Source organism: Sapajus apella, unplaced genomic scaffold (assembly GCF_009761245.1).
Source record: "Sapajus apella isolate SASKATOON/1434 unplaced genomic scaffold, GSC_monkey_1.0 scaffold86, whole genome shotgun sequence".
Lineage (NCBI taxonomy): Eukaryota > Metazoa > Chordata > Mammalia > Primates > Cebidae > Sapajus > Sapajus apella.
This window is the reverse complement of record NW_022437026.1, coordinates 8,897,991-8,923,589: the sequence shown is the minus strand read 5'-3', so window position 1 is coordinate 8,923,589 and position 25,599 is coordinate 8,897,991. Positions and strand designations below refer to the sequence as shown.

At 52.7% G+C, this 25,599-nt stretch overlaps 1 protein-coding gene across 7 annotated transcripts in view; it reads left to right on the top strand.

Annotated features, from left to right (window-relative positions):
* DDX11 (DEAD/H-box helicase 11) overlaps positions 1–9,006 on the top strand; it is a 29,833-nt gene extending 20,827 nt beyond the window's left edge. For 5 of the 7 annotated variants that reach the window (XM_032254695.1, XM_032254694.1, XM_032254696.1 and 2 more), the window contains 12 exons: positions 759–797; positions 1,035–1,143; positions 1,257–1,379; positions 1,900–2,012; positions 4,681–4,753; positions 5,066–5,169; positions 5,841–5,990; positions 6,250–6,318; positions 6,430–6,530; positions 6,940–7,024; positions 7,319–7,397; positions 7,576–9,006. In XM_032254695.1, coding sequence (XP_032110586.1) covers positions 759–797; positions 1,035–1,143; positions 1,257–1,379; positions 1,900–2,012; positions 4,681–4,753; positions 5,066–5,169; positions 5,841–5,990; positions 6,250–6,318; positions 6,430–6,530; positions 6,940–7,024; positions 7,319–7,397; positions 7,576–8,069 — 1,539 coding nt within the window. In that variant the 3' untranslated portion in view covers positions 8,070–9,006. The remainder of the gene's footprint in view (positions 1–758; positions 798–1,034; positions 1,144–1,256; positions 1,380–1,899; positions 2,013–4,680; positions 4,754–5,065; positions 5,170–5,840; positions 5,991–6,249; positions 6,319–6,429; positions 6,531–6,939; positions 7,025–7,318; positions 7,398–7,575) is intronic. The other 2 variants (XM_032254698.1, XM_032254697.1) reach the window with 2 other exon arrangements.
* Positions 9,007–25,599: the final 16,593 nt, after the last annotated feature.

Below are 25,599 nucleotides of genomic sequence, written 5' to 3'. Positions count from 1 at the left end.
GAAAAAGCAAATTCCATCTGTCCTCAAGCCGTCTAAGGATCCAAAACATAGAGGTGTAATTACTTACCCCTTAACGCAGTGTGGCTGCAAGACAAAAGTCATCTTCCTCTAGGGTGAAGGCCACAGGGATGGGTGAGAAAGGCACCTTTCTTGGTGCCCCATAGAACAGGTAGAGACTCTAGGTCCTGGCTGCCTCATTCCATCTTCCGGCACAGTCTCCCTCAGGCTTATGGACAGGAGCAGGACATTGATGTGTTCTGTGACCCCTTCTGCATCTTCCCAATTGGGCCTTGGGTCTGGTTGCAGCCTCAGACATCTGCTCACTCCAGGCCTGCGTACCTGGCACTTCTGGCCACTGCTGCCCGAACCCCACCCTTGTGGCTCAAGGCGGTAACCGTGACTGCCCCCGGGGACACGGTCCTGCCTGTGTTCTAGGTGGCATGCCATGTGCTGTGGCTCTGAGCTAGGATATCTTTTCGCCCCTGGCAAGCACAGGAAACGGAGGCCCAGGGAGGTGACTTCAGGAGGGTCGCGTGCCAGGCTTCCTGAATAGGGCACTGCATTGTGAACAGGGGCAGTAGAGGAGGAGGTGGCCTCAGAGAGGGTGTGACAGCATTGGTGGCAGGGAGGCTCCAGGTGCCTCAGAAGGTGTCACTGCGTTGTGCTGCCTGGGTGGTGGAGGTGGTGGGATTTTTGTTTGTTTAGATTACAGCTCACTCAGTTTGCACACATGCCTACAGCTGGGCTTGGGTTTGCAGGTGCAGCGGTACTGTGAGAAGAGCATGGTCAGCAGAAAGGTACCTGCTCCCATCTTGTGGTCCTGAACCCCCCTGCCCTTACCATGCTTTCCACCGCTGCCCTCGAGGGTATTCCAGAGCCCCCTTTGTCTCCACCCTCCTTGGTGCAGTGGGCCTTGCTGGGGTGGTGGGATGTGTGCTGCAGGCATCTCGGCCTGGGAGAGCCTCCGATCCACCCAGCCCCTCTCTCATGGCTGCTCCTCGTTCCTCTCCACTGCTCGCTCTCATCCCACCCAGCTCTTTGGCTTCACAGAACGGTACGGAGCGGTGCTGTCATCTCGGGAGCAGCCCAGATTGGCTGGGTTTCAGCAGTTCCTACAGAGCCTGCAGCCCAAGGCAACTGAAGGTGAGGCAGGAGGGTGGGTAGGCAGAGCCGGCTGCAGGCCTGGGCAAGGGCATCTGTTCCTTGCGTGTGGACCTGTCCCCAGGGCGGCCTCCTCCCCATTCTGCTCCGTGCAGCCCCTGCAGATGAGAGTCAGGCCAGCGCCCCACGACCAGCTTCCCCACTGATGCATATCGAAGGCTTCTTGGCAGCTCTCACTACAGCCAACCAAGACGGCAGGGTCATCCTGAGCCGCCAGGGTAATCAGGTGGTGCATGGTCGGGTGCTCAGGTGTAAGGAAGGAGCCAAGCTGAGCCAGGGAGCTGCAGCGTGAAAGGATTCTTTCCTTCCATCCTGGCAATTTCCTGGGTTAGGAAGAAGCAGTGCAGTGGGCACTGGCCTGCTGTGACTTGGCAAGCAGTGGAGGAGGACAGGAGATAGAGGGGCTGGGATAGGGGTCCTCTTGGGCAGGGGTCCTAGGGAAGCTTGTATTGTGGGGTAGAGTGGACTTTGGTTTGGGTCATGGTTTGGGTCATCTATAAGCTTTGTGATTTGAACATTTTCTTTTTTAACTTCAGTTTCCTCGTATGAATGTGGAGAGGATTGTGTGGTCCACCTCTGTGGGCTGGTTGTCCTAGAGATTAAATGGTCTTTAATTTAAAGAGAAAGCAGTAGCACTTGTGCCTCAGACCCGGACTCACGTGGGGAATCCCCCTTTGCTGGGATGATAGAAGTGTCTGTTGGGCTTGCACTCAACTCTCCACTGATCTCTTTTTCCAGGCAGCCTCAGTCAGAGCAGCCTTAAGTTCTTGCTCCTGAATCCAGCTGTGCACTTTGCGCAGGTGGTGAAGGAATGCCGGGCAGTGGTCATTGCAGGAGGCACCATGCAGCCGGTAAGGACACCTTTCCCAGCTCCTGTGCCCCATATGTTGGGATGGGATGGGGGCTGGGGAGAGATGCATCATCATTCCTGTTCGCTCCTGGGGCCCAAAGCCAGAAAGGGTCCAGCGGTGTCCACTGGGTGGCACTGCTGTTCTTTCTCACTGCTGTGCCTTTTAGGATGGAGGGGCAGTGGATACTCCTCTGTTGCTCTATTCTGTAGCCCCAGGATCACACGTCCCCCGGAGGAAGCTGTTCAGTAGTTTCAAACTCTCAAGGAAACAAAATCATGATTCCACTTTTAAAAGGTTCATTTTGGTCTATATGATTATAATAGCCTTGTAGGCATAATTTTCACTTACGTGCATACCTATTTTAAAAACAAAAGTGCAGCTCCCTCCCCACACCGTTGCTGGAACTCACTCTTTTCATACATTCGCTCGGCAGCAGAGGAGTCTGCTGAGAAGATACAGCCTGAGCCGCCAAGGTAATCTGGTGCTCAGTTCCCAGTAAGCTGCCTCCTTGTCAGCAAGCTTGCACGTATTCTGGTACCCCAGCTGTGCTGGATTCCAGTCACACAGATGCATAGCATTTCATGCAGCTGCTCCTCTTTTGTTAGGTGTGCAGGGTATTTACAGTTATCGGTGTTGAGCATGACTGTGATGAATATAACCACATCTCTGCACAGTGCAGTTCCTACCTAGCAAAGGGCCTATTGGATGAAGAGCTACCGGGAGTCCTGAAGCAGTGCTTCCCAGCCGCAGCTGCCCTAGCTCTTGACTTTTATATGTGTGTGTGCACAGATTCATAGTTTTATTCATTCAGCATATTAAAGTTGTTTATAGTCATTATTGTTTCTGATGCTCACATTGTCTCAAAGCCCCTTCCTGCTAGCTCAGGTCCTCGCCGCGGCTCCGTCAGCCTCACCTCCAGCACAACAGAATGTCCTGGGCTCACCATGGGCGTCCTTGCCCCCACACTGGATTCATTTCTCCAGGCTGCCCTGGTTTCTTTTAATCGGAAATGTGATTTAGAAATCAAGCTGTGGGAGCTAGGGTGTTTGTAGTGTTCCTGGAGCGTTTCAGTAAACAGATCTAGGAAATGTTTTCCGAATGAATCCACACTGGTTCCGTATTGGTGTTTCTTTTATTGATTTATTTGAGGCGGAGTTTCACTGTCACCCAGGCTGGAGCACAGTGGCCCTACTGCAGCTCACTGCAACCTCTGCCTCCCAGGTTTAAGCAATTCTCATGCCTCAGTCTCCCCAGTAGCTGGGATTACAGGCATGTGCCACCACGCCCAGCTAATTTCTGTATTTCAGTAGAATGGGGTTTTACCATGTTGGCCAGGCTAGTCTTGAACTTGAGTGATCCACCTGCCTTGGCTTCTCAAAGAGCTGGGATTACAGGCATGAGCCACCATGCCTGGCCCATGTCAGTATTTCTAAGTATAAGTTACAGGATCTGTTTACCTGACCCTATATTGTACCTCTTTTTCTCTTAAGCCTGAACATTTGTGGTACATTAACATACGTATCTGCTCTATCCCATAATATACTCGAAAGTTTCAAAATCATAATACCAATATTACTTCTAACATTAAATCTGCTTGAAATTGCCTTTCCTCTTTGCCTTTCACGTCTAACCCACTAAGGATGTCTGATCACTAACTAGGCTATAAAGTCACTGGAACCAGGCCTTTCTTGGTGTGCTTCTGTTTTCTGAGTTTGATAGAGCGCTAGGCTGTTTCTGTTTCATTTTCTTTTCAATTTTAGAATTTGCTTTTTTCTTTTTGGACTTGTAGTTTTAAAATATGTAAATATTTGTGTGGTTCAGAAGTCAAATTTATATAAAAAGATCTATTCAGGAAAGTCTCACTCCCGTCCTCTCCAGCCTGTTCCCCACCCACCCCCATAGGGAACCAGTTTGACTTGCCTGTCCTTTCAGTTCTTCTTTTTCCCCAAAATAAGCAAATATGTGTCCTCATTTTCCCTTTCCTGTTTTATTTACATGGAAGGCATCTTAGTCGGTGTCCCAGCCATCGCTCCTTTAGTGGGCTGTGTGGTTCTCTGTCAGGCAGATGCAGCGTTGCTCATTCAACCAGTACCCTCTGGATAGACAGGCAGGAAAAGGCTCGGGGCATGTGCCGTTTGGTATCTGTGGGCTGTATCTTCTCCGTAGACTCCTAAATATGGGATTCCTGGGTTAAAAAGCATAACTATGTTTAATTTGTTAACTACTGTGAAACTCCCCTTCATAAGAATTGAACCATTCTGTATCCCACCAGTAATGTCTAGAAATGCCTTTTTCTCCACAGAGTGGTTACTTTTGGATTTTTCCCAGTCTAACAGGTGACCGCCTCGAGATTCTTATTCAGTAGTTTGGTCTGGGCCCCAGCCACATGTATTTCTGAAAATTTTCACTGGTGATTTTGCTGCATGCAGGCCAGCAAAATGACTTTGCCAGATTCGCTGGATTTCCTTTGCTGTTCTGCACGTAGGTTAAACAAGACTGCTAGCACTGGGTATCAGTCACTGTTTTTGTTAATTTGTCATCAGCCTTTTCTTTGACCTTTTCTTTGTATTTGTGTGTACGTGCTGCCTTTTAGCCCAGACTTCTCGCTTTTTTTCTGCTGGGTCTCTGGGAAGTCACGGGGCCATGATACTGGGGTCTTGGTCTGCAGGTGTCTGACTTCCGGCAGCAGCTGCTGGCCTGTGCCGGAGTGGAACCTGAGCGCGTGGTGGAGTTTTCCTGTGGTGAGGAGCCATGCCCAGGGTGGGGTGGGCTAGAGGTCAGGTTCTGGCCCGTGTTTTCTGTGTGTAACCTCATACTGCGACCAGGCACAGGGGCGGAGGAGACCGGGGATGGGAGCCTTGCTCTTTGTGCATTCACCCAGGCTCTCCTGCCCTACTCCCTGCTGCACAGTGTGACTGTGGCAGTGGTGGGTGGGTGACACTGTCAGTCACTGCTCCTGAGCTGGAAGATGGCGTAGAGAAATGCCCTTCCTGCACTGTGCCTTGCAGCAGGCCTGCATCTCCAGTTTTTGGGCCCTCCCTGGCTCTTAACAGGTCACGTGATCCCTCCAGACAACATCCTGCCCCTTGTCATCTGCAGCGGGATCTCCAACCAGCCACTGGAATTTACGTTCCAGAAAAGAGAGCTGCCCCAGATGGTCAGTCCCAGCCAACTCGCCGCGCCACAGCCTGGGCTCGGGCAGCAAAGGGTTTTCCGGGGCAGGGGCGCTCTGGCCCACCTGAGTGATTTCAGGCGTTAGGGAAATCGTATGGGAGCACCCACTATAGAGCCGCACAGGATGAGCAGCATCGATCTAGATGCTTATGGAGGAAGGTCTGAGCACCCTCACCCCTTAGGCTGCTAAATACGTATTTTTAAAACCTCCAGGCATCCCCCAAGGATGCCACATGCAGAGGAAAGCTGCTGACTCCCTTTGGCTCTCTTGCCCTTTGGTTATATCTGCTCCTGCCGGTGGCAGGGATGTGGGGCTTGGGAGGCATCGCCTGAGGTGCAGTACCTGATGGTCACTGTGGTGCCTGTCAGGACCCTGGAGTGAAGAAGGGAGGACGCAGTGCCAGGGCACTAGGAAGGCCTCCCGAGACACTAGTGCTGTAACGTGTGTCAGAAAGGCTCAGCAGCAGCGGCTGGGTGTGTTTGGTGGGAGGTGGCACCTGCCATCTTGTGGTTCCCACGCAGGGGAGCCAGGTCCTCCCCGCTGGCTGTAGTCATGCTGTGGGTCTCTCCTCAGTTTTGAGCCTCAAGGTTAATATGCTGTTTGTGGGTGGCTGAGGGTTTGCTCCATGGGGGCTCCCTTTCTTCCTTCCTTAGATGGACGAGGCGGGTCGCATCCTCTGTAACCTGTGTGGTGTGGTTCCTGGAGGGGTGGTCTGTTTCTTCCCCTCCTACGAGTACCTACGCCAGGTCCACACCCACTGGGAGAAGGGTGGTCTGCTGGACCGCCTGGCAGCCAGGAAAAAGGTGAGTAGCCTGTCAGCCAGCCCTCCCACTAAGAGGACTGTGCCTCTGAGTGCTCCTGGGAGCTCTTGTGCTCATCGAGTCAGGACAGGCTTCTGGCTCCTCATCCCCACTGCTCCCAGTCCCTGACTACAGAGGATTTTCCCAAAGCCCTGAGCTGTGAGGCTCTCCAGACCCCTGCCAGAAAACACAAGGCCACGAGCAGACCCAAGACCCGGTGCCCTGAACCCAACTCTGGGAGATGTTCTCTGTCTTTCTCCAGATATTCCAGGAGCCTAAGAGCACACACCAGGTGGAGCAGGTGCTGCTGGCCTATTCCAGGTGCATTCAGGTGCGAGCCTAATGCTGAGCTTGGATCTGAGACCCCGTGGAGGCGGCAGCTGGAAATGTTGTGGGTGACATCCAAGCTTCAGCTCGGCAACTTTGGGTCTATCTTCCGCAGGGCTGTGGTCAGGAGAGAGGCCGGGTGACAGGGGCGCTGCTCCTCTCTGTGGTTGGAGGAAAGATGAGTGAAGGGATCAACTTCTCTGACAATCTAGGCCGGTAAGTAGTGCTTCTGCTCGTCTCCTGGGCTGCTACAGTTGGCTGGCCCTCACTCCCAGCAGCTGGGCCCCTGCCTGGCATCTGCTGCCATTGGAGCCCACACCTGAGCTTCAACTGCTCAGACCAGCTAGCTGGAGGAAGGGGCTCAGCAGCTCTGGGCTTGGCCGTGGGAGAGTATGTGGAAGATCAGGCCAGCCATTGCTGTATCAGGACCCAATCCTTTGGCCTAGACGGGATCTCTCAGCTGAACAAGCCCTCTTCAGGTGGTAGCTGCAGAGCAGGGAGGGGCAGAGCTTTGATCACAGATGGAGAGGGCTGAGGAAGGGGTAGAATAGAGCCGCTGGTGACAGGTGGGTGACGACACGGGAGGCCCTGAAGCCCACCCGCCCTGGTCTCCTGTCTCCCCCAGGTGTGTGGTGATGGTGGGCATGCCGTTCCCCAACATCAGGTCTCCAGAGCTGCAGGAGAAGATGGCCTACTTGGATCAGACCCTTGTGAGTGACCCCAGTGTTGCAGTGGGTGAGAAGAGTGGGTGGTGGGTGGGAGTGGCATCGCCCCCAAGGCTGATACAGCTGGGCCTTCCCCGAGATGCTGGCATCTCCTGGCCCCTCCGGAGGCTTGGATGCCCCCCCACACCCTCTTGATCTTCCCTGTGATGTCACCTGGACTCCTGCTGCTGGATTTGGCCACAAAGCCTCCTGGTTTGGCTCCAAAGCCTGGCAGGGTCTTTTCCCAGGGAGAGCTGCAGGCAGGCAACAGTCCTGATGGGTCATCCCCTTCACCCCCAGCCCAGAGCCCCAGGCCAGGCACCCCCAGGGAAGGCTCTGGTGGAGAACCTGTGCATGAAGGCCGTCAACCAGTCCATAGGTGAGCCTGGCTGCCTCTGACTGGGTGGACAGATGGGGGCTTTAAAAGGGGAGAACAGGAAAGCAGGGTTGCCAGCCTGTCTCCTATATGAGTCTGAGGAAGGGGAGGGGGACGCCATGGGAATGTGCTGTGGGGGAGGCAGGTGTTACTCAGAGCCCCAGCCTCTGTTCCCATGCAGGCAGAGCCATCAGGCACCAGAGGGATTTTGCCAGCATAGTGCTCCTGGACCAGCGATACGCCCGGCCCCCTGTCCTGGCCAAGCTGCCAGCCTGGATCCGAGCCCGCGTGGAGGTCAAAGCTGCCTTTGGCCCTGCCATTGCTGCCGTGCAGAAGGTCAGTCCTGCCTTTTCCCTTCCCGAGAGCCTTCCTGTGCCGAGATCACATTTCTCACTGCCCTCTGTCTGCCTAGTTTCACCGGGAGAAGGCAGCCTCTTCCTGACGGGCACCACACCACTGCCTGGCGCTGCGCCCTTCCTTTGCCCGCCTGCTGGAGACGGTGTTTGTCATGGGCCTGGTCTGCAGGGATCCTGCTACAAAAGTGAAAGCCAGGAGAAAGGGTGGAGTCCAGAGTGCTGCCAGGACCCAGGCGCAGGCATTAGCTCCCACCGGAGAAAATGGGGCAATCCCGAAGAAACAGTGGGTCCTGGCTGTCCTTGGGGCCTTCCAGGGTAGCTCACTCCAAGAATAGAATCTTTCTTTCCATCCTGCATGGCCGAGAGGCAGGCTTCCTGCCTGGTCTCTGCAGGAGACTGTGGCAACTGTGTGGCCTTCACTGGGGCACCTCCGTCCTGCCTACCTTCTTAGAGGTGAGATGGAGCAGGCCCGTCTGCCTCTGCCCTTTCCAGCCAAAGTTAGCTCCCCTGGACAGCTCACTCTCTGGGCTCAATTTAAAATGATCCCATGGCCACAGGGCTTCTGCCCAGGGGCTTGTCACCTTCCCCATCTTCCTGAGTTACTCTTGTGTGTGGTGGGTGGGAGTGGTGTCACCCCCAGGGCTGATACAGCCGGGCCTTCCCTGCTGTGCTGGCATCTCCTGGCCCCTCCAGAGGCTGGGATGCCCCCACCATACCTTTTTATCTCCCTGTGGTGTTATCTGGACCCCTGCTGCTGGATTTGGCCATGAAGCCTCCTGGTCTGGATCCAAAGCCTGGCAGTGTCTTTTCCAAGGGAAAAGACCTATAGCCCTGCTGCTAACTGGCTCCACAGCCCTGCCTGGATTTGTATCTCCCTGGCTTGGCGCCAGTTCCTCCAAGTCAGTAGCACCTCCCTCCCTCTCAACCACTGGAGCAAACTCCAAGACACCTACCCCGACACCAGGAATGATGCCAAGGGCCATTGGGCTCTCAGCATGCCTATTTCTAGAGACCTCATGTTGTCACTGAGACCTTTTTTCCTGTGGGAAAATGTCCCTCCCACCTGCAACAGCTGCCCCTGCTGACCACTTGTCTTTTGCATCTGACCCCAGAGAGAGGGGCCTTGGTCTGCTGGGATCTTCTGCCCCCATTGCCTAGAGACAAACAGGGGCAAGAGGGAAGTCACTGATCCCAGGCGTTTGCATCCTGCATAGTTACAGGTCCTTAATTAAAAGTGCACTGTTGGTTTCTGCTCAGTTCTTTATTGATTTTTGCTGCTGTTTTCTCTGGAAGTCTCTTAGGGAATCGAAGAGTGCATCGGTGCAGGGGCTGGGTGGAGCCATCCCCAGAAGAAGCACAGGCAGCAGAAGCTCCCGCCCCAGACGCCAGCTTCCCGCTCCTTGAAGGTGGTCTCCACACGCACCTGGGATGTTTCCATCCCTGCCCCTTCCAGGGCAGCAGGGCTGAGGAGCCCATTCTGGCTGTGTCTACGTCAGGGCCACGGCTAGAGTCTGAGTTTGGGGAAGGAAAGCGTGGCGGAGCCCCCTAGGATTTCCAGTTGTCCTCTTCTTCCTCTGCCTGTAGGGCTGCTGGGGTTGGCAGAGACGGTTTAGAGTCTGACACACGGGTTAAGGCTCGTCCCAGCCCCACACCAGCCCCAGAGGTGAAAAGGCTGGAGGGAAAAGGCTGAGTGAGGGAGGTCGTTGGGGAACTCTGGTTCCCCCAGCCCCTGGAGACTTAAACACGGGAAGAAAAAGGCAAAAAAGAATTAACAACGCCCCAGCCCGCGGCAGACAGTCGCCCTGCCTCCTACCCTTGCATCTCAGGACCAGCTTGTTGAAGAGATCCCACATCAGCTCCCCACCTTGGCTTATGGCTCTCACTGCAACAGGAAAGCCGCGGAGGGGGTGCAAGGATCAGTCACATTGGACCCCCAGCTCCCTGTTCCTGCTCGCTGTAGTGTCCGTGTTAGACCCTTTTTCCTCCTTGGTTTAACTAGGAATGGAGGCCCCAGGGCCACACTTGTCCAGGCTCCCTCTATTTAGAGGTGAAAATCACTATTTTGTGAGCAAGTAGAACAAGAAATAAGAACTATTCAGAAAATTAAGGATTTCTGACCACTTAACCACACAGAACGTCCGCCAGGGGTCCAGAAATGAGACAGGTGTCCTCAGAGCTGCTCCCACCTGAAGGAGATGCCGCTGCCGTCGTGCTGCCTGCCGCCTTGGACTGCAGCGGCCGCGGCCTGGGCTGGGGATGAGGGTGCCCTGACCAGCACTGCAGCCGCTGGGGGAGATGAGGGGTGCTGTTAGCGTTCCATCTTCTAGGTCTGAAAAGGAAGTGGAAGAAAGTGTGGGGTGGCCAGGGAAGGAGGTGTCTGAGCAGGGCTCCCATCCTGGCACACAGCTCACTTGGGTTGAAAGGCTTGAGCCTGGTGCCAGGGTACAGTGCATGATGCTGGGGCCTAAGATGGCACATTGCATGAGGTCTGCAGTGCCAGGCAGCTCAGGCAGGTGGGATGGTACATCAATCTTGGGCACTTGGCCCAGGTCTGGCATGTAGTTTTCTGGGACCTGCAGGATTAGGTGGGGATGTGAGAGGTGACAGAGACCTGCAGGAGCAGCCAGAGAGGCCTCGTGTGCAGCCTGCACACCTGTGGTGGCGTGAGGGGTTCAATAGAGCCTCTCCTGGAGAAGAGCCTGGCAGGGCCCCTGCACCTGCCCCCATCCCTGTGCCTCCTCCTGCTGCACTGGCTGCTCTCTCTTATTGATGGACAAGGCAGCACCAAACCATTCCTCCTCTGTCTCTGCCCCGACATCATGTGGGTCTTTGTTAGAGCACCAGTAAATCCAGGAAGACATCCTTGTATCTACTGGGATGACACAGAGGTCAGCAAGCCAGCACCTGCTGTCCTGGGACCATCTTCCTGACCTATCTCTTCCACATCATCAGGGACACTGTGCACTGAGGGGTCCCAGGCCACTGAGCCAAGCTACCCTGGTCACCTCCTGGCGCCCACATCTGTGCTGCACCTGAGTGTGATGCCCTGGGTCCCCCGTTAAGCCGAGTGTCGCACCCACACCCTGCGACCCTGTTTTCTGGCAATGCAGGATCTCTGTGGTGGTGAAGAGCAGTATGGAGACCTGGGGAGACCCCCGAGCCCCTCCTCCACGCCATCCTCAGGCTCCAGCTTGGTGCTCACACACACAGGAAAGGACTTCAGCTTCTCCTGCGAGGGCCGGGTGGCTGAGGGATGGTGGATTTCGGAGTCAGACCAGCAGCTGGCCTAGAGGCTTCTGGGGAGGAGTGACACCTGACCCAGATTGACTGCTGCTTCTCTCGCCTCTGTCATGACCACAGAGAAACAGATCCTGAACCTGGGCTCTTGCCTTCACCTGTATCCTCTCCATTCTGGGATAATTAAGAATGATTTGCTAATTATGCAGGCAGCTGATCCAGTGCTGTGTAACCTTGGGGGTCACCAGATGCTAATCAGTAGAGAAAATGGGAGAAAGAAGGATGGAGGAAGCTCTGCCCACGTCTCTTCTGTGCAGATTTCCAAGCAGAAGCACATCTAAGTGGGCGGAGGTTCCAAGTTGGTCACATCCCCACCGAAAAAGCCCACATGCTTGTCCACTGCCACAGGAGAGGGGCAGGAGGAGCAGTGTAGGCATTCCCACCTTTCCCTCATTCTTGTTCCCAGTCTGTCACCATGTCCTGTCATTTCCTTTGTTTCACCCCTGCAAGTCCTCTGCTGCCTCATCCCTGTCACCTCCTGACTACAGCTGGTGACAGAAGAGGAAGCTGCACAGTGAAGGAGCAGGGGCCCCAGGTCTGGCAATAACCAGGGATGTGCCTGGGTGGGGGTGACCTGGACCAGGAGAGAGACCTGAGTCAGGTGGTCACATACATCACATTGGGGTCCCTCATATGATGCACAGCCTGGGCTCCAGGGAAGAAAACAAACCCTCATTTCGGGTTGTTTATGGCCGAAGACAGAACCTGTGTACCCAACAACCCCGAGACCTTTGCCAAGAAACAGCAAACATTCACTCCAGTTAGATAAACACTGAGTGAAAAGTCACTGGAGCCCAAGGACTGTGCGAGGTCAGCGCCGCCAGTACAAGAAGCTGCAGCCCTCCAACTCGGCTCCCTCGACAGCCCCTCCCTGTTCCAGCCACCCTGGCTTCCTTTCAGGTCCTCCACCTCAAGGCTGTAGCTCATGCACTTCCTTTCTGAAATGTTCTTCCTGACTTACACCCTCAAATTTTACTACAAATGCCATTTCCTCACATCCACCTTCCCTGACCCCTGAGACCAGGCCAGGCCTCCCATGACGAGCCTCACAGCACCTCATCTTCCCTCCATGGAGGCGGTAATAACCCACAGAACCCAGGGCCACAATCCCTGGCTTAGGCCACTTGGCCAAGTCTCTTTCTGTGACTCAGTTTCCTCATCTGTAACAGTGCCTGCTCATAAAATGTGGCAAGGGTTAAATGAGTTAACACACTCAGATCAGTGGCGGAGCATGGTCCATCATACGTGGAGATTAGTGATTACAAAGTGCTATAAATAGGCCTTATCACAACTGTAATTAAATAACTGATCATTAATTGGTTGTTTAGGTCTGTGTCTTCTGCAAGAATATATACACCAGTTGGACAGGGATGCTGTCTTACTCATCACTGGATCTACAGTAATTTGCACAGTGCCTTCTATGTAAGCAATGTTGGGTAAATATTTTCTGGCTTCAGGAAAGTGAAGGATTAGGCCCCCACGTGTGAGGAAGAGCATGAGTTAACGAAAGCAGAGCCGCCACATGAAACCAGGAGGCGAAGTGGGGCAGGAGGGGGTGAGCTTTTGGGCTCTCAGGAGCAAAATCTTCCAAGCTGGGCTCTCACTTTGAGCCCTCCTACCCAGGGAAGCCAACTGGGCCCCCAGGACCAGGAATCCCCAAAGAGGCTGCTCCCAGAAGATGTGTTGCTGGGACAGGGGCGGCCCTCTGATCAGGTGGGGCTGAGTGGCAGCAGAGCATTTGGTGGGAGGCCAGGATCTTACAGGATATATGATTCTGCTGATCCTGCTGAGTGAATGAGGGAGGGAGAGGGCAGGACCAGGGACTGCGGACTTGGTAGGGACAATGGAGGAACTCAGAAAAGGGGCAACGTTTCCTCACCCCATAAGGTGCCTGGTACCTGCCAAGAACCATGTCCATACATTGATCTCAGGTCAGCTCCCCACCTTGGGTACAGACGAAAGAAACCATGGCTGCAGAGGAGACAAGAGGCTGGAAATGGATACATGGGCAGGGCAGTGCCAGTGAGAGAACTGCCTGAATCAGCTGCCAAATGGTGCCCAGATTGGGAAAAGCACAGCAAACGTGCACACATGGGTTTTTCCCCCTTTAACCCTGAGAACTCGAGGACTGCTTCTGAGACAGACTGGGCAGTGGCTAGTGACTCTACCTATAGGAGTGGCCAGGCCCTGCTCACCCAGGATAGAGCTTAGGGAGCCAGAAGGAAGGAGGTGCACGTGGGGGCGCAGGACAGGAGGGAAAAATACTCCTGGAATTGCAAGGTGAGGGCAGAGTCTATTTACATTGGGTTGAATTAACTCCTCCCCCGGATGCCACCAAAGCAGGAATCACGCTGCAGACGGCACTGACTGATTGGCAAGAGACATGTCAGGCCGAATATTAAGGGACCAGGCGTCTATAAATAGGCGTAATCGCAGCCTGTTGCTTGAAAGCAGCATGAGGGATGTTCATTGGGTCTGGCACTGTGCCCTAGACCTGCCCTTCTGGGCACTACAGTGGGGTCCTCCATTGCAACAGAGGTGTAGGCGGGGCTGGGTGAGTGTGGCAGGAAGGGCCTAGGAGGCTCTATTTGGCCTTGAAGGCTGTGTGGCCTTGGATAAGTTGCCTTCTCTGAATCTCTGGTCCTTTCCATTTCCCATTCTCCAGGCCGAGAACTGCACTCTGATACGTGGTTATTCCCAATAATAATAATGTGTGTTTCATACATAAAAGTCTTCACCACGCCGGGACCTACTCCTCTGCTCCCGCTGCTGGCGTCCTCGACCCCTGCGTCTGCTCTGATGGTTCTCTCCCAGCCCCCTCAGGCTGGCGGCACTTTCCATGCTCTGAGATGACCGTCCTCCTTCCTCTTCAGCGTTTTCTCCAGCAGTCAGTCCCTCCTCCTAACTCAGGCTTCCAGGAAGGATCCCCTCTGCTTCTCAGACCCGAATCTGCCTCGAATACTCATGAGGGCCCAGGAGCTACTCCTCACCTCCTCATCTCTTCCCTGCTATCAGATAACCGAGCCACGGCCAGCGGATCCCCAACCATGTGAGGAACCCCACCAGGCGAGACTACCCATCCCTTTCCAGAATGTCCCTCCCTTCCCCTTTGTATTTTTGCCGGTGCAAATTTGCTGGCCATCCTAACTTGGTCCTGCATAGAGGTTTAAGCGGCGTGGGGTCAACTCCAAGGATCGGGAGTTGGCAGCTGGTTAGTTCCCGGTATCATTGGTGCCCCTGACACTGCATTTCTCCGAACGAATAATAGAAGCTTCTGACTCCTTCTGACTTGTCCTTGCTACTCCCATAGAAGCAGGTGCGGGAACCGCTGCACAGCACACCCTCCCCGTCAGGAATTCTGGGGCATGCAGGAGCCCCCGCGAATCCGACCATTGCCTCACTTCACCGGGCAGGTGCCTCCTGCATCCTACGTGCGATCAACTTTATTACTACAATTCAATTATTAATATAAAGCCAGCAGCCGTGTCCCAATATCAACCCCCTTTGTTTGATGGACACGCGTTGCTCCGGGAGGCCGGCAGCTGCCGGAGAGCAGAGCGAGGCTTCCCAGAACCTGCGCCCGGGCGGGGGAGGCGCGGGAGGGCCGCGGCCCCGGGGGGAGGGAGGGGGCGGAGCCGGGACTCCCCAGAACCCCGGGTCCCCGCGAGCGCCGGGCGGGTCGGGTGCAGGGCGCGGCTCCAGGGAGGAGGCCCGGGGGCGGGACGGAGACGCCTTCGGGGCTGCCTGGGCCCAGCGGCGGCGTCGGGATTGGAGCCAGGCGCAGGGCAGCGCCCGCGGGGCACAGGCTCTGCGTGAGCCCCCAGCCCAGGAAGGGTCCCGGGTGTCCCGCGCGCCTCCCGCAGCAGCGCCCGCTCACCTGGGGGCGGATCCACGCGCACCCACAGCTCCCGGCCGGCACGCGGCTCCCACCTCCTGTCTTCGGAACCCCAGGCCGTCCCCACCCGCGCCCCCATCTCTGCAGACTCTTCCCACGCCCTGTCTTCTGTTCCCTCGCCGCCTTCCCCTCAGGCTCAGGGCCGGGCTGTGCTCGTCCTAAGCTCCTCTGGGCAGCCTCCCGCCTGGCTGTGCCCCGGCGTAGGACCCCCAGCGCAGGCCCGGAGGCCGCCCCTGCCCCCCAGCCCTACACCCTGACCCGCTTTCCTAAGTCTCAGCGCACCCGACGTTGTCTTCACCTCCACGGGCAGCTCCTCTGTGGCCCTTTTAGTTCCCACCCGCCTTTAAAAATTACGTAGAAAAGCCAGGCGTGGTGAGGCGGGTCGACAGAGACCAGGAGTTCGTGACCAGCCTGGGCAACATAACGAGACCCCCGTCTCTAAAAAAGTTGTATTTAAAAAAACTAAATAGAGAAGCCAGACGCAGAAGGACAGATATCGTATGAGTCCACTTGCGTGAGGTGCCTGCAGCAGTCACATTCCCAGCGGCAGCAGCAGTGGCCGCCAGGGATGGGGAGGCGAGGCGGGGGTTGGGCAGCTTGTGTTTCACGGCCGGAGTTTCGGGTGGGGATGATGGAAAAGCCCTGGAAATGGCTGGTGATGACGGCTGCACAGCGGTGTTAATGTGCTAATACCACTGAACTGTGTGCTCCAAAATGGTTTCCATGGCATATTTTAGCTTAGGTCTATTTTATCACAATAAAAAGCTGGGAGAAACTGGTAGAAAGAAAATAAAGGAAGAGAAAGGAAAAAAAGAGAAAAAAGAAAGAAAGAACAAGCAGGAAAGAAAGAGAGAGAGAAAGAAAGAGAGAGAGAAGAAGAAGAAAGAAAAAGAAAGAAGAAAGAAAGAGAGAGAGGAAGGAAGGAAGGAAAGAAAGAAGAAAGAAAGAAAGAAAGAAAGAAAGAAAGAAAGAAAGAAAGAAAGAAAGAGAAAGAAAGAAAGAAAGAAAATAAAAGAAAGAAAGAAAAAGAAAAAGAAAAGAAAAGAAAGAAAGAAGGAAAAAAAGAAAAGAAAGGAAGGAAAGGAGGGAGGGAGGGAGGGAGGGAGGGAAAAAGGCAGGGAGGGAGGCAAGAGGCTACAAACAGTTAAGTGTTATAAAGCCAGCATCAGTCCAGAAACCCAGCAATAGTCCCTCCTGGAATCCACTGGCTTGCCTCAAGAGTTTTCGGTCCTTTTCTTTTAGAGTTGCCAGATAAAAATACAGGATGCACAGTTAATGTGCATTGGAGAAAATAATTTATTATTAGCGAATACATAATTTCATTGGCATAAATATGTCTTGTGCTGTGCTTAGTTTGGGACATACTTATGCTAAAAAATTATTTGTTCCTTATCTAAAATGCAGAATTAACTAGGCATTTCATATTTTTATTTACTAAATCTGGATCTGGCTATCCTTTCTCTTCTTAACATTCTTCAGCTCTCCCAGCTTTGCCCTCCTTCCCTGCCGTCCTCTTCTAGGGGAGTCGGATGGAGTTATAAGGAGAACATGCCCACTGTCTCGGTGGCTGCAGCGGCCCTCACAGGTGGTGAGGAGGAGATGGGTTTCCACCCGTGCTGTAGACGGAATGTCTGTGTCCTCCCCAAATTCCTTTGTTGAAACTCTGACCACCAATGTGATGGTATTTGGAGACGGGCCTTTTGTAGGTAATTAGGGTTACATGAAGTCATGGGGTGGGGACCTCATGATGGATCTGGTAAGAAAACAGCTCTCTCTCTCTGTCTCTATCTCTATCCCCGCCCCTCACCAAGTGAGGATGCAAAGAGAAAGTGGCCATCTGCAAACCAGGATGAGAGCCCTCACCAGGAACCAATCTAGCCAATACCTTGAACTTGGACCTCCAAACCTCCAGTATTCTGAGAAATAAATGTATGTTTTTAAAGTCATCTAGTCTATACTATTTTGTTTTTGTTTTTGTTTTTTTTTTGAGTAATACAACCTGAAAATACGTTCTCCCCTCATCCCACCTGAGCAATATCTAAGTTAAGGTACCCAGGGCACATCAAAGGAGAAATGTCCCATGCACAAGGCACAGCCATGCCCAAGAGAAGCAGCCTGGCACAGAGGGGAGCGCACAGGCTCGGGGCTCTGCACTCATTCTTCCTGTGTCCCTGGGCAGGTCACTCAGGAGGGCTTTAGCTGACCCGTTTGTAGTAAGCTTGATAGTGCTTGCCCTGCCTCCTGTGGAGGGCTGCAGAGAATAGATATCAAAGCACTTTGTTATCTGTAAGGTTTATGTGAACGCAAAAGGAAGTGTGCATATGCTCCAGGGTGTCTGTGTATCCACAGACACACACACACACACACACACACACACACACACACACACACACTCCATCACACACCAAGCATGGTTGCCTGTTCTCAAAAACGTGCTGCGAGGCACCACCCCCAGTTCTAGAACCAGTCCAGGCAGCTCAACCTCCCTAGGGTTCACCCTCAACTCTGTAAGAGTTCTCTACCTAATCTACTACTGACAGGCTCATACCATGCCTAATTTTAAAGATTTCCTAGGAGCTGGATTGCAGACTTTTACCCTCACCCCTAGAGTTGCAATGGGAATCCTTCACGTCAGCCTAGGCAAAGAACAGCTGCAGGTCATTCTCATGTGTGGACCCACCCAAGGCCCTGCCTGCCTTTGCTGGCCAGCTGGGCTGAGGGGGCCTGGGGCAGGAAGGCTGCAGGGTTGGTCCCAGGCAGTCTTGCTGAGGCTTGCCAGCATCCCCCTGCCTCCTGGATTTCCCAGGATCCATGAGCATTGCCTTTAGGAATTCTGGTGGAGGGGTGAAGAGCCTGTAGCAGGGTGTCCTGAGCCCTGACCTACAGGAAGAAAACTGGAAACAAGACTGAGGACTTAGTTTAAAATGCTCCCTACCCCCAGCCTCTAGCTCTTGTGCCACAGTTCCTGGAATAGATTCTCCTCTCCTGAACGCTGCTTTCCTCTCCAGCAGCAAATTTCTCCAAGGTGCTTTGCTTTTTGGGAAGGCTTCCAAGGATACCTGGAGAAAGGAGGAAGGAACATTCTCTAAACTATTAGACAGATGCAGCCAGACAGAAGGTACAGCCAGCTACTCTTGGAGTTTCTAATGTATTTGAAAGAAGCTTGTGTCCAGAACTCCGCCAGGAAGCTCCGTGCTGTGCAGGCAAAGGCAAGCACTTTCCCCGCTGGGAACCTTGGGCTGAAGTCATCACTGGTGTATTTGCACCATATTTTCTTTTTCCAGTCTTCCATTGATGTTCATTTGGGTTGATTCCATGAATTTGTGTGTTGAAGCATAGCATAGCATTTCATATGCCTAAAAATATGGAAATAAGTGTGTAGTTCAATGAATTATCCAAGGCAAGTGCACAGTAACCAGTACCCATAAGAAACAGAACCCCACCAGCCCTCCAGGAATCCCCTCATGTTGTCATCCCAGGCCGCTGCGCCATTTTCTCCGGTAGTAACAAATACTCTTACTTCTGAAGCAAGAATTTTAATATTTTAATTTTAATATTAGCTTAAAATTTTAATTAAATGAAATTGTACAGAATAAACTCTTTCAGGATAATTTATTATATTCGAAAGTCTCATGTATGTTTGTAAATGCAGCTAGAGTTCACTTTCTGTATAGCTTTCATTATATGTGTGTGTATATGTATGTGCAATATCTTATTTTATGACATATATACATATATATAATATTTCATTTATTCTTATTATTGATACACATGTGAGTTGTTTCCAGTTTGGAAAGATGCCAAATAATGTTTTGTAGAAAACAGAAAAATAGTCTAAGGAGAAACTACATTAACCCACAGCTCCAACACTGAGAATTTACCTCCGTTACCTCTTGTAGTTTTGGCCATTTGTGGACGTTCTTCTGTGTGTTGAAGAGATGCAGGCATTTCTAATGGATCTAGACCTAAGAGTCAAATTGTGGGGCCGTAGAGTGTATCTGCCCATCTTTAGAAGATATTATCAGAGGGCTTTTGAGAGTGGTTGTGGCAGTTCACACACACAGCAGCATGTGAGAGTCCCAGTCGCTCAGCCCCTCCCCAACACTCCATACTGCTTTTTAAATAAAATGTCATCCATTGCACAGCGGTATCACACTGTGGTTTTAATCCGCATCTCCCTGATGACCAAGAATGAGCAACGCTTTCCATACACCTGCCGGCCACTGGTCACTCTTTGGGAAATGCTCGGATTATTTACCTATTCTCCCCAGTGTGTAGCCTTTCTTCATCTTTGATGAGATTAGTCCCATATCCTAGATGTCAGGCTTTTGTCACATAAACCATAACTGTTTCTTCACACTCCGTTCTTGCCTTTTAATTTTATTGAAGGCATCTTTTGATGAAGAGAAGTTATTAATTGTAATTAAGTCCGATTTATCAAATTTGACTTTTGTTGTTAGTGCACTTTGTATTCTAAGAAATCTCTACCTGTTTCAAGGTCATGAAAATATTCTCCTGTTATTGACTATAGATATCTTTTTTAAACTTTCACGTTTAGATTTAAAATTCCCCTGGGATTAACTTTTGTGCACAGTGTGAGGTAGGACTCAAGTTTGATTGACTTCCCATGTGGATGCCCAGCTGCCCGGGCCGTTCACTGAGCAGACTTTCCCTCCCCACTGCTCTGCGGTGCGCTCGGTCATATGCAGAATGTCGGGATCTGTGGGTCTGAGCTGGGCCCTCCGTTCTTTCTCCTCCTTGCACCTATTCTTGCACAACTAAACCACAGGACCTTGATTCCTGTAGCTTTGATCTAAGTCTTAATACCTCACAGTGTAAGTCCTCTAGCTTTGTCATGAATGTCTTGATGGTTCTTGACTCTTATTTCTACATAAATTTTGAAACTGGTTAATCAATTTTCAAGAGATATTGGCTGAGTTAATTTACTGTGGTTGTATGAACATGTAGCTCAATTTGGAGAGCAGTGACATCTTAATAATACATAGAAAATGAAACAAAGCAAACAAAACACCAAGAAAATCCATCCAAACCAGAACTAAACACCGCAATTTAAAAAAAAGAAATAATAAACTAGGAATAAATATTTGCAACCCATATCACAGAGGGGCTCACATTCCCATTATAGAAAGAACTCCTAGAAATGGATAGAATAGAAACAATTAGTAGAAAACTGGACAAAAGGCAATAACCCGCAGATCACAGAAAAAGCAATCTCAGTAGCTCTAAGTTCAGTGGCATGTGCTGGGGCTCAGTAATAATATAACAGCTTGTCAGATTTGGAGTTTGACCACACACTATGAAGCTGTGGATCAATAGGAAAATGGCTCCCTCCGGTCCAGGCCCACCAGGCCTAGCTCCCCGCAGCCCCGCCTGAATGCACCGCTGGTGCCCCTGGGCCCGGAGGGTGTGGGACACAAGAGCAGTCAGAGGCTGGAGGTGGAGGCTCCCGTGGGGCTGGCCTCCAGGGCAGCACTGTCGGTGCCCTGCACATGCCCACTCACCTCTCACAGGGTCCCTGGCTTCCTGTGCTCCATATCTGCAGCCCAGGTCGTGTCAAGAGGCCTGCACACCCATGTGTGACTGAGCCCAGCCACACTGACACCCTGTGTGGCATTAATGAAGCCTGACCCCATGTCCTCAGTGAGCATGCACTTATTCAGCTCTTTATCATACAACTGGGAAACTGAGGCCCAGAAAGAGGGAGAGAGTGGCCCAGACCACAGCAGGTGGACAGGGCCACAGTGTTAGGAAGGGCTCTGGCTTCCAAGGCCTTGGCTCCACCTTCTCCCATTACATTTGCTTTGAAAATGGAAGACGCTAAGATCCCGGAGACCCCTGCCCACTTCTCCACCCGGGGCCATCTTCCTTTCCACATCCAAAGTGAGCTCAGACACACATGACACACACAAGCAGAGTGACTCCTCAGGCGGAGACCATGGAGGCAGCGGTCACAGAAAGAGTGGACATCAGAAAAGTGAAGGAGAAGAAGAAGAAGAAAGAGGTTGGGGGCAGCTCTGTCACGGGGCAGTGGCATCCACTCCTCTCCTAGCCACGTGCTCAGGAGCCCGAAGCATAGGCAGGAGGATCCACAAGGCTCCCAGGGCTGAGCCAGGGCTGGGGCCATGCCCAGCACAGCCTTGAGAGGACGGGCCTGGGTCCTGCAGCCCACGTCTGTGGACGCCTGCAGCTAAGATGAGCCCACCTGCCCCGGTGTAGAGAAGGGAGTGCGGGACAGAAGTGTCCGTTTTCTCCTGTGTGAATTGGGGGGTTTGGCCTAACCCCAAGGCTTCCATGGTAAGTGCCTAATTGGCCCTGGTTCTCAGTGGTGGCCCACTGTGCTGGGAGACTCTGGGAAAATGCTTTCTACTACCCGGAGGAACTTCAGAGGGAAAAAAAAAAAAAAAGACTGAGGGCTTGGGCAGATGAGGGCTTGGATAGAGCAGAGTGTTTCAGAACACTGGACCCCAGGTCTGAGGTCTGGGGACAAGACCAGGCCCAGCTGGGTTCCTGAGGTCCCCATTGGGAAGTGGCAGGAAATCGCTGTCCTGGATGAAGTAAGGGTCCTCAAGTGTGAACTGTACGCCCCAACAAATGGAGGAAGAATGGTGAGGGAGGCTTCTGAGGTCCCTCTTACTGACCTTGGAGGCTGCAGATTTGGCTCCAGAACCTGCTGGGACCCTGGAGAGCCACTGTCCTAAGGACCTCCAAATGCACCTGCCTGTTCTCTTCTGTGATGCGCCTGCCTGCGGCTGCAGTGCTAGTGCTGGTCACCAGGGGGCAGCAGCCTCCCATGTCCCCAGCGTCCTCTGAGCTTCGCTGGGGCAGCTGGAGCTCCGGGCTAGTCTCCTGAGACAGGCACCTGCTGTTATTATCCATGATCCTCACATTGTGAGGACAGCAGAAGCAGGAAGGGGTTTAATCACTGTCCCCCCGCTCCGACTTATTCACTTAGCAACAATGCCCTGAGCACTCACCTTGTGCCAGGTGCCCTGGTGGGCTCAGCGCTGCTGCTGAAAATGACAAAAAAGCCTGTCTTCACCCCAGGAGTCCACAGTCTCAGGAGAGCTGGACAAAACTGCTAGACCAAGTCCACATGAGAGAAAAGAGCAGGTGCTGTGATAAAGATACGGGGGACGATGAGAGGGCTGGGGAGCCACCGTGTGGGGAGAACCCAGATGTCTCACTGAGGCGACATTTATGCCATGGCCAGAATGACAATAAGGGACCAATGCTGCCCAAGTCAGGGACAGTGGTGTCAGAAAGAAGCCACCCTGGGGCAGAGCCTCACAGGTAGACCTGAGTTTGGCAGAGGAGGTTAGAAAGGGGCCAGTGTGGCTGCAGGGGCAGGCTTGCGGGACAGGAGCAGAGGGAGGGAGGAGTCTGGGGGCCTGGGACATGAGGGTAGAGACTGTCTCTGACAACATTGTGCCTCCAAGCTGAGCAACTTTAAACAAATACTTAATATCTGACAATTTGTGTCGGGCAGAGCCTGGGCACAGCTTAGCTGGATGCCTCTGCCTCAGTGCCGCTTCTGAGGCTGGGGCTGTTGTCTCAACTGAAGCTGGGCTGGGGAAGGATCAGCTTCCAAGCTCACCATGTGGGTATTGGCAGGACTCAGTGTGGACTGAGGGCCTAAATTCCTCCCTGTCTCTGGGCCTGGGCACTCCCTCAGCCTCTGCCACGTGAGTCTGTACATAGAGCACTTCATAACAGCTGAACTCGCTTCTGTAGATTAAGGGATGCAATTGAGACACAGGGAGACAGACAGAGAGAGAGACAGAGACTGAGAGATTGAGGGAGGAAAAGCAGAAGAGAGTGAAAGGAAGAAAAATGGCAGCCTTTGGGACAATAAAAGTGTAACAGTTGCAATAGACTGAGTATCTCCCCCCTCCAAAGTTCATATGGCAAAACCCTAACCCCCAATGTAATGGTATTAGGAGGTGGGAGGTAATGGGGTCCTGAGGGTAGGATTCTAGTGACTGGGACTACTGGCTTTCTAAAATAAACCTCAAAGAGCCAAGCAGGCCATTGATGCCAGGCACTCTCTTTGCAGAGCTCCATGCAGGAGATGAACAAGGAACAATTTGATGGGTTCCATAACACCACCTTTTTGAACAAAAGTCAAGTGCACCATGCCACCAACCACGACCCGTGCTGGGCTAGGGTCAGAGCAGGCACAGAGGGGATTCCACAGACAGCAAGAAGTCCAGGGTGGCCCATAACTCAGACTCCCAAATGGGGACTCCTTGGGCTTTCCCACTCGAGTGACCCGCAGTCCCCTCTCAAAGGAATCTGGCCTCCATTAGTCCCCAGTGGCAACTTGGCTAGGTGGAAAGTCCCTGTTCACCACTTTGTAGGAAGATGAGTGTTGTTTTCACTTTACACAAGGCCGTGAGGGTCTTCGCATGCTGCGGTTGTCTTTACCGTTTTGACTACCTACCCCAGGTTCTCCTGTAGCAGGCAGCTCCACTGCCTTGCCAGGCCCTCTTTAAACCTTACAAGCTGTCAGTCTTATTGGGGAGGTTGCTTTTCTTTTCTTTTTTTTTTTTTTTTACAAAGGGTTGGGATGTCACACAAACACAGAGGGTTCAGCTCCTCTATGCATCTGTCTACAATATGACATCTGGGAGAACTCACCCCGTAGCACTATCAGAGAAGAGCTGTGTCTTCGCCTGTCTTCATAACTTTCCACAAGGGAGGCCTCTCAATGCTGCTGAAACCCCACCTTATAAAATTCTATTTCCACATCAGCCATGTTGCAGGGAGCCTCCAATGCGCTCTGGAATAGGTGTAGCAGTCCGTTAGCGCTTCCATCACACAGCACCACGGACTGAAGGGCTTTAACAACAAAAGTGTAGTTTCTCACAGTTCTGAAGGCTTGACATTCGACGTGGAGCTGTGGGCCGGGGTGCTTTCCCTGAGGCCCGTCTGCATGGCTAGTTGATGGCCTTCTGCCATCTCTGTGTCACAGGGTCTTCCCTGGTGCTGCACGGTGTCCTTACTGCCTTTCTCTCATAAGGACTTCAGTTGTCTTGCATTAGGGCCCACTCCAATGAATGTAGTCTGAATCACCTCTCTATGGACCCCATGCCCAAGGCACTGGGGTTAGACATGAACATGAGTTTTGAAGATTGGACAAAATTCATTCTGTAACATACGCTGTGGAAGACAGGGCCCCAGGGAAGGAGTTACTTGGTGAGGAATATGCACACATAACATTCTCATGGCTTAGTCAGATGACTTTCCAAAAGGACTGTGGTGGGTACATTGCCACCAGCAGTTCCTAAGGTAGCTTCTTCCCAGCATCCAGCTTCCCCTGGGTGTCAAGTCTTTTAATATTTTGTCAATCCGGTGTCTGTGTGACAAATAAAATCCCATTGATCCTTTCATTTCCAGACTGATATGTGTGTGTCACCTTTCAGCTGTGTGGTCCCCACTTGGATTTTCTCCTCCCCGAGTCATGGCTCAGATCCGTGGCTGTGATGGGCTTTCTCCCACCCAATGAGTCTCCTGGCATTGGCCCATTTGCCAGGTCTGCAATGGCACTAGCTGTTTCTCAAGGCTCCCTTTATGTTAAAGAACGAAACTCAATTATTGGCTTTAAGTCCAAAGGGTTCTACTAGTTTCTGGCTGTGTCACTGTCTCTACAATAGAGGAGGAAATGAGGCCTCCCCAGGTCCTTTTCCTCCGTGTCAGCGCAGACCAAGCCTCGGGAAGTTCAGAGGGAAAGTCACACAGCAGTTCCTGTGGGCAGTTCTCAGTTCTGACCCGCGTGCCGTGGAGCGGCCTTCTTACATCCAAAAGCTTGTGATTGCTCATTTCTAAAATGAGGCTGTGTTTTTGAGGATTTGCTGGGATAATGCTCTTTTTACAGGCTGTGAATACTGGTCCTTGGGTGGCTAGAAGAGAGGCCCCAGGCGCACTCAGTCATCTGGGAAGGCTCTGGTTGGTGTTCATTCAGTTAGCACACATATATTAAGCATTTACTTTGTGCAGGCACTTTTATAGATGACTTGCATATTTTAACAAACAAAGAAGATACCCACCCCTGGGCCTCAACTCCAACTATTCAGGCAGTCAGGTCCTCATTGGAGACATCCAAAGCAGGGCATGTCCACAGGCTGGCAGATGTGATGCCCTCCTGGCCTCCTGTAGGTGTAGAAACTTCCTCCCAGATTCTGACCAGGGTGACAGAGCCCAGGACCAACTCTAAATTGGGTGGACTCTGGGTCCAGAAGAAGGACTTCCTGTTACCCCAAAAGGATGAGGATGTTACCTGACATCGTGGCATCTGCTGCATCCTCACCTCACCTGAGCCCTGCAGCAGGAAACTGTGGAGAAGGAATGACCAGTGGGACCCCCGTCCCCAAACTCCACGCTCCTCCTGATCACAGACATAGGGGTTTCCACAGAGGTGGAGAGCAGGGCAGGCGACCCCAGCTCCTGGGCCTCTCTGGAAGGCTTCCCAGGGGCCAGGCTTGGTCCCAGGGTGTCTGGGAATTGCCCCTTTTCTCATAATTGGTGCAGGCTTTGCCTTGTTCATGGCAGGCTTCCTGGCAGAAGGGGTAGGCAGACTGGGGAAGGAGCATGCCAAGTGGGACTCCAGCAGCTTCTCCTGCTTCCAGAGCCTGCTTCT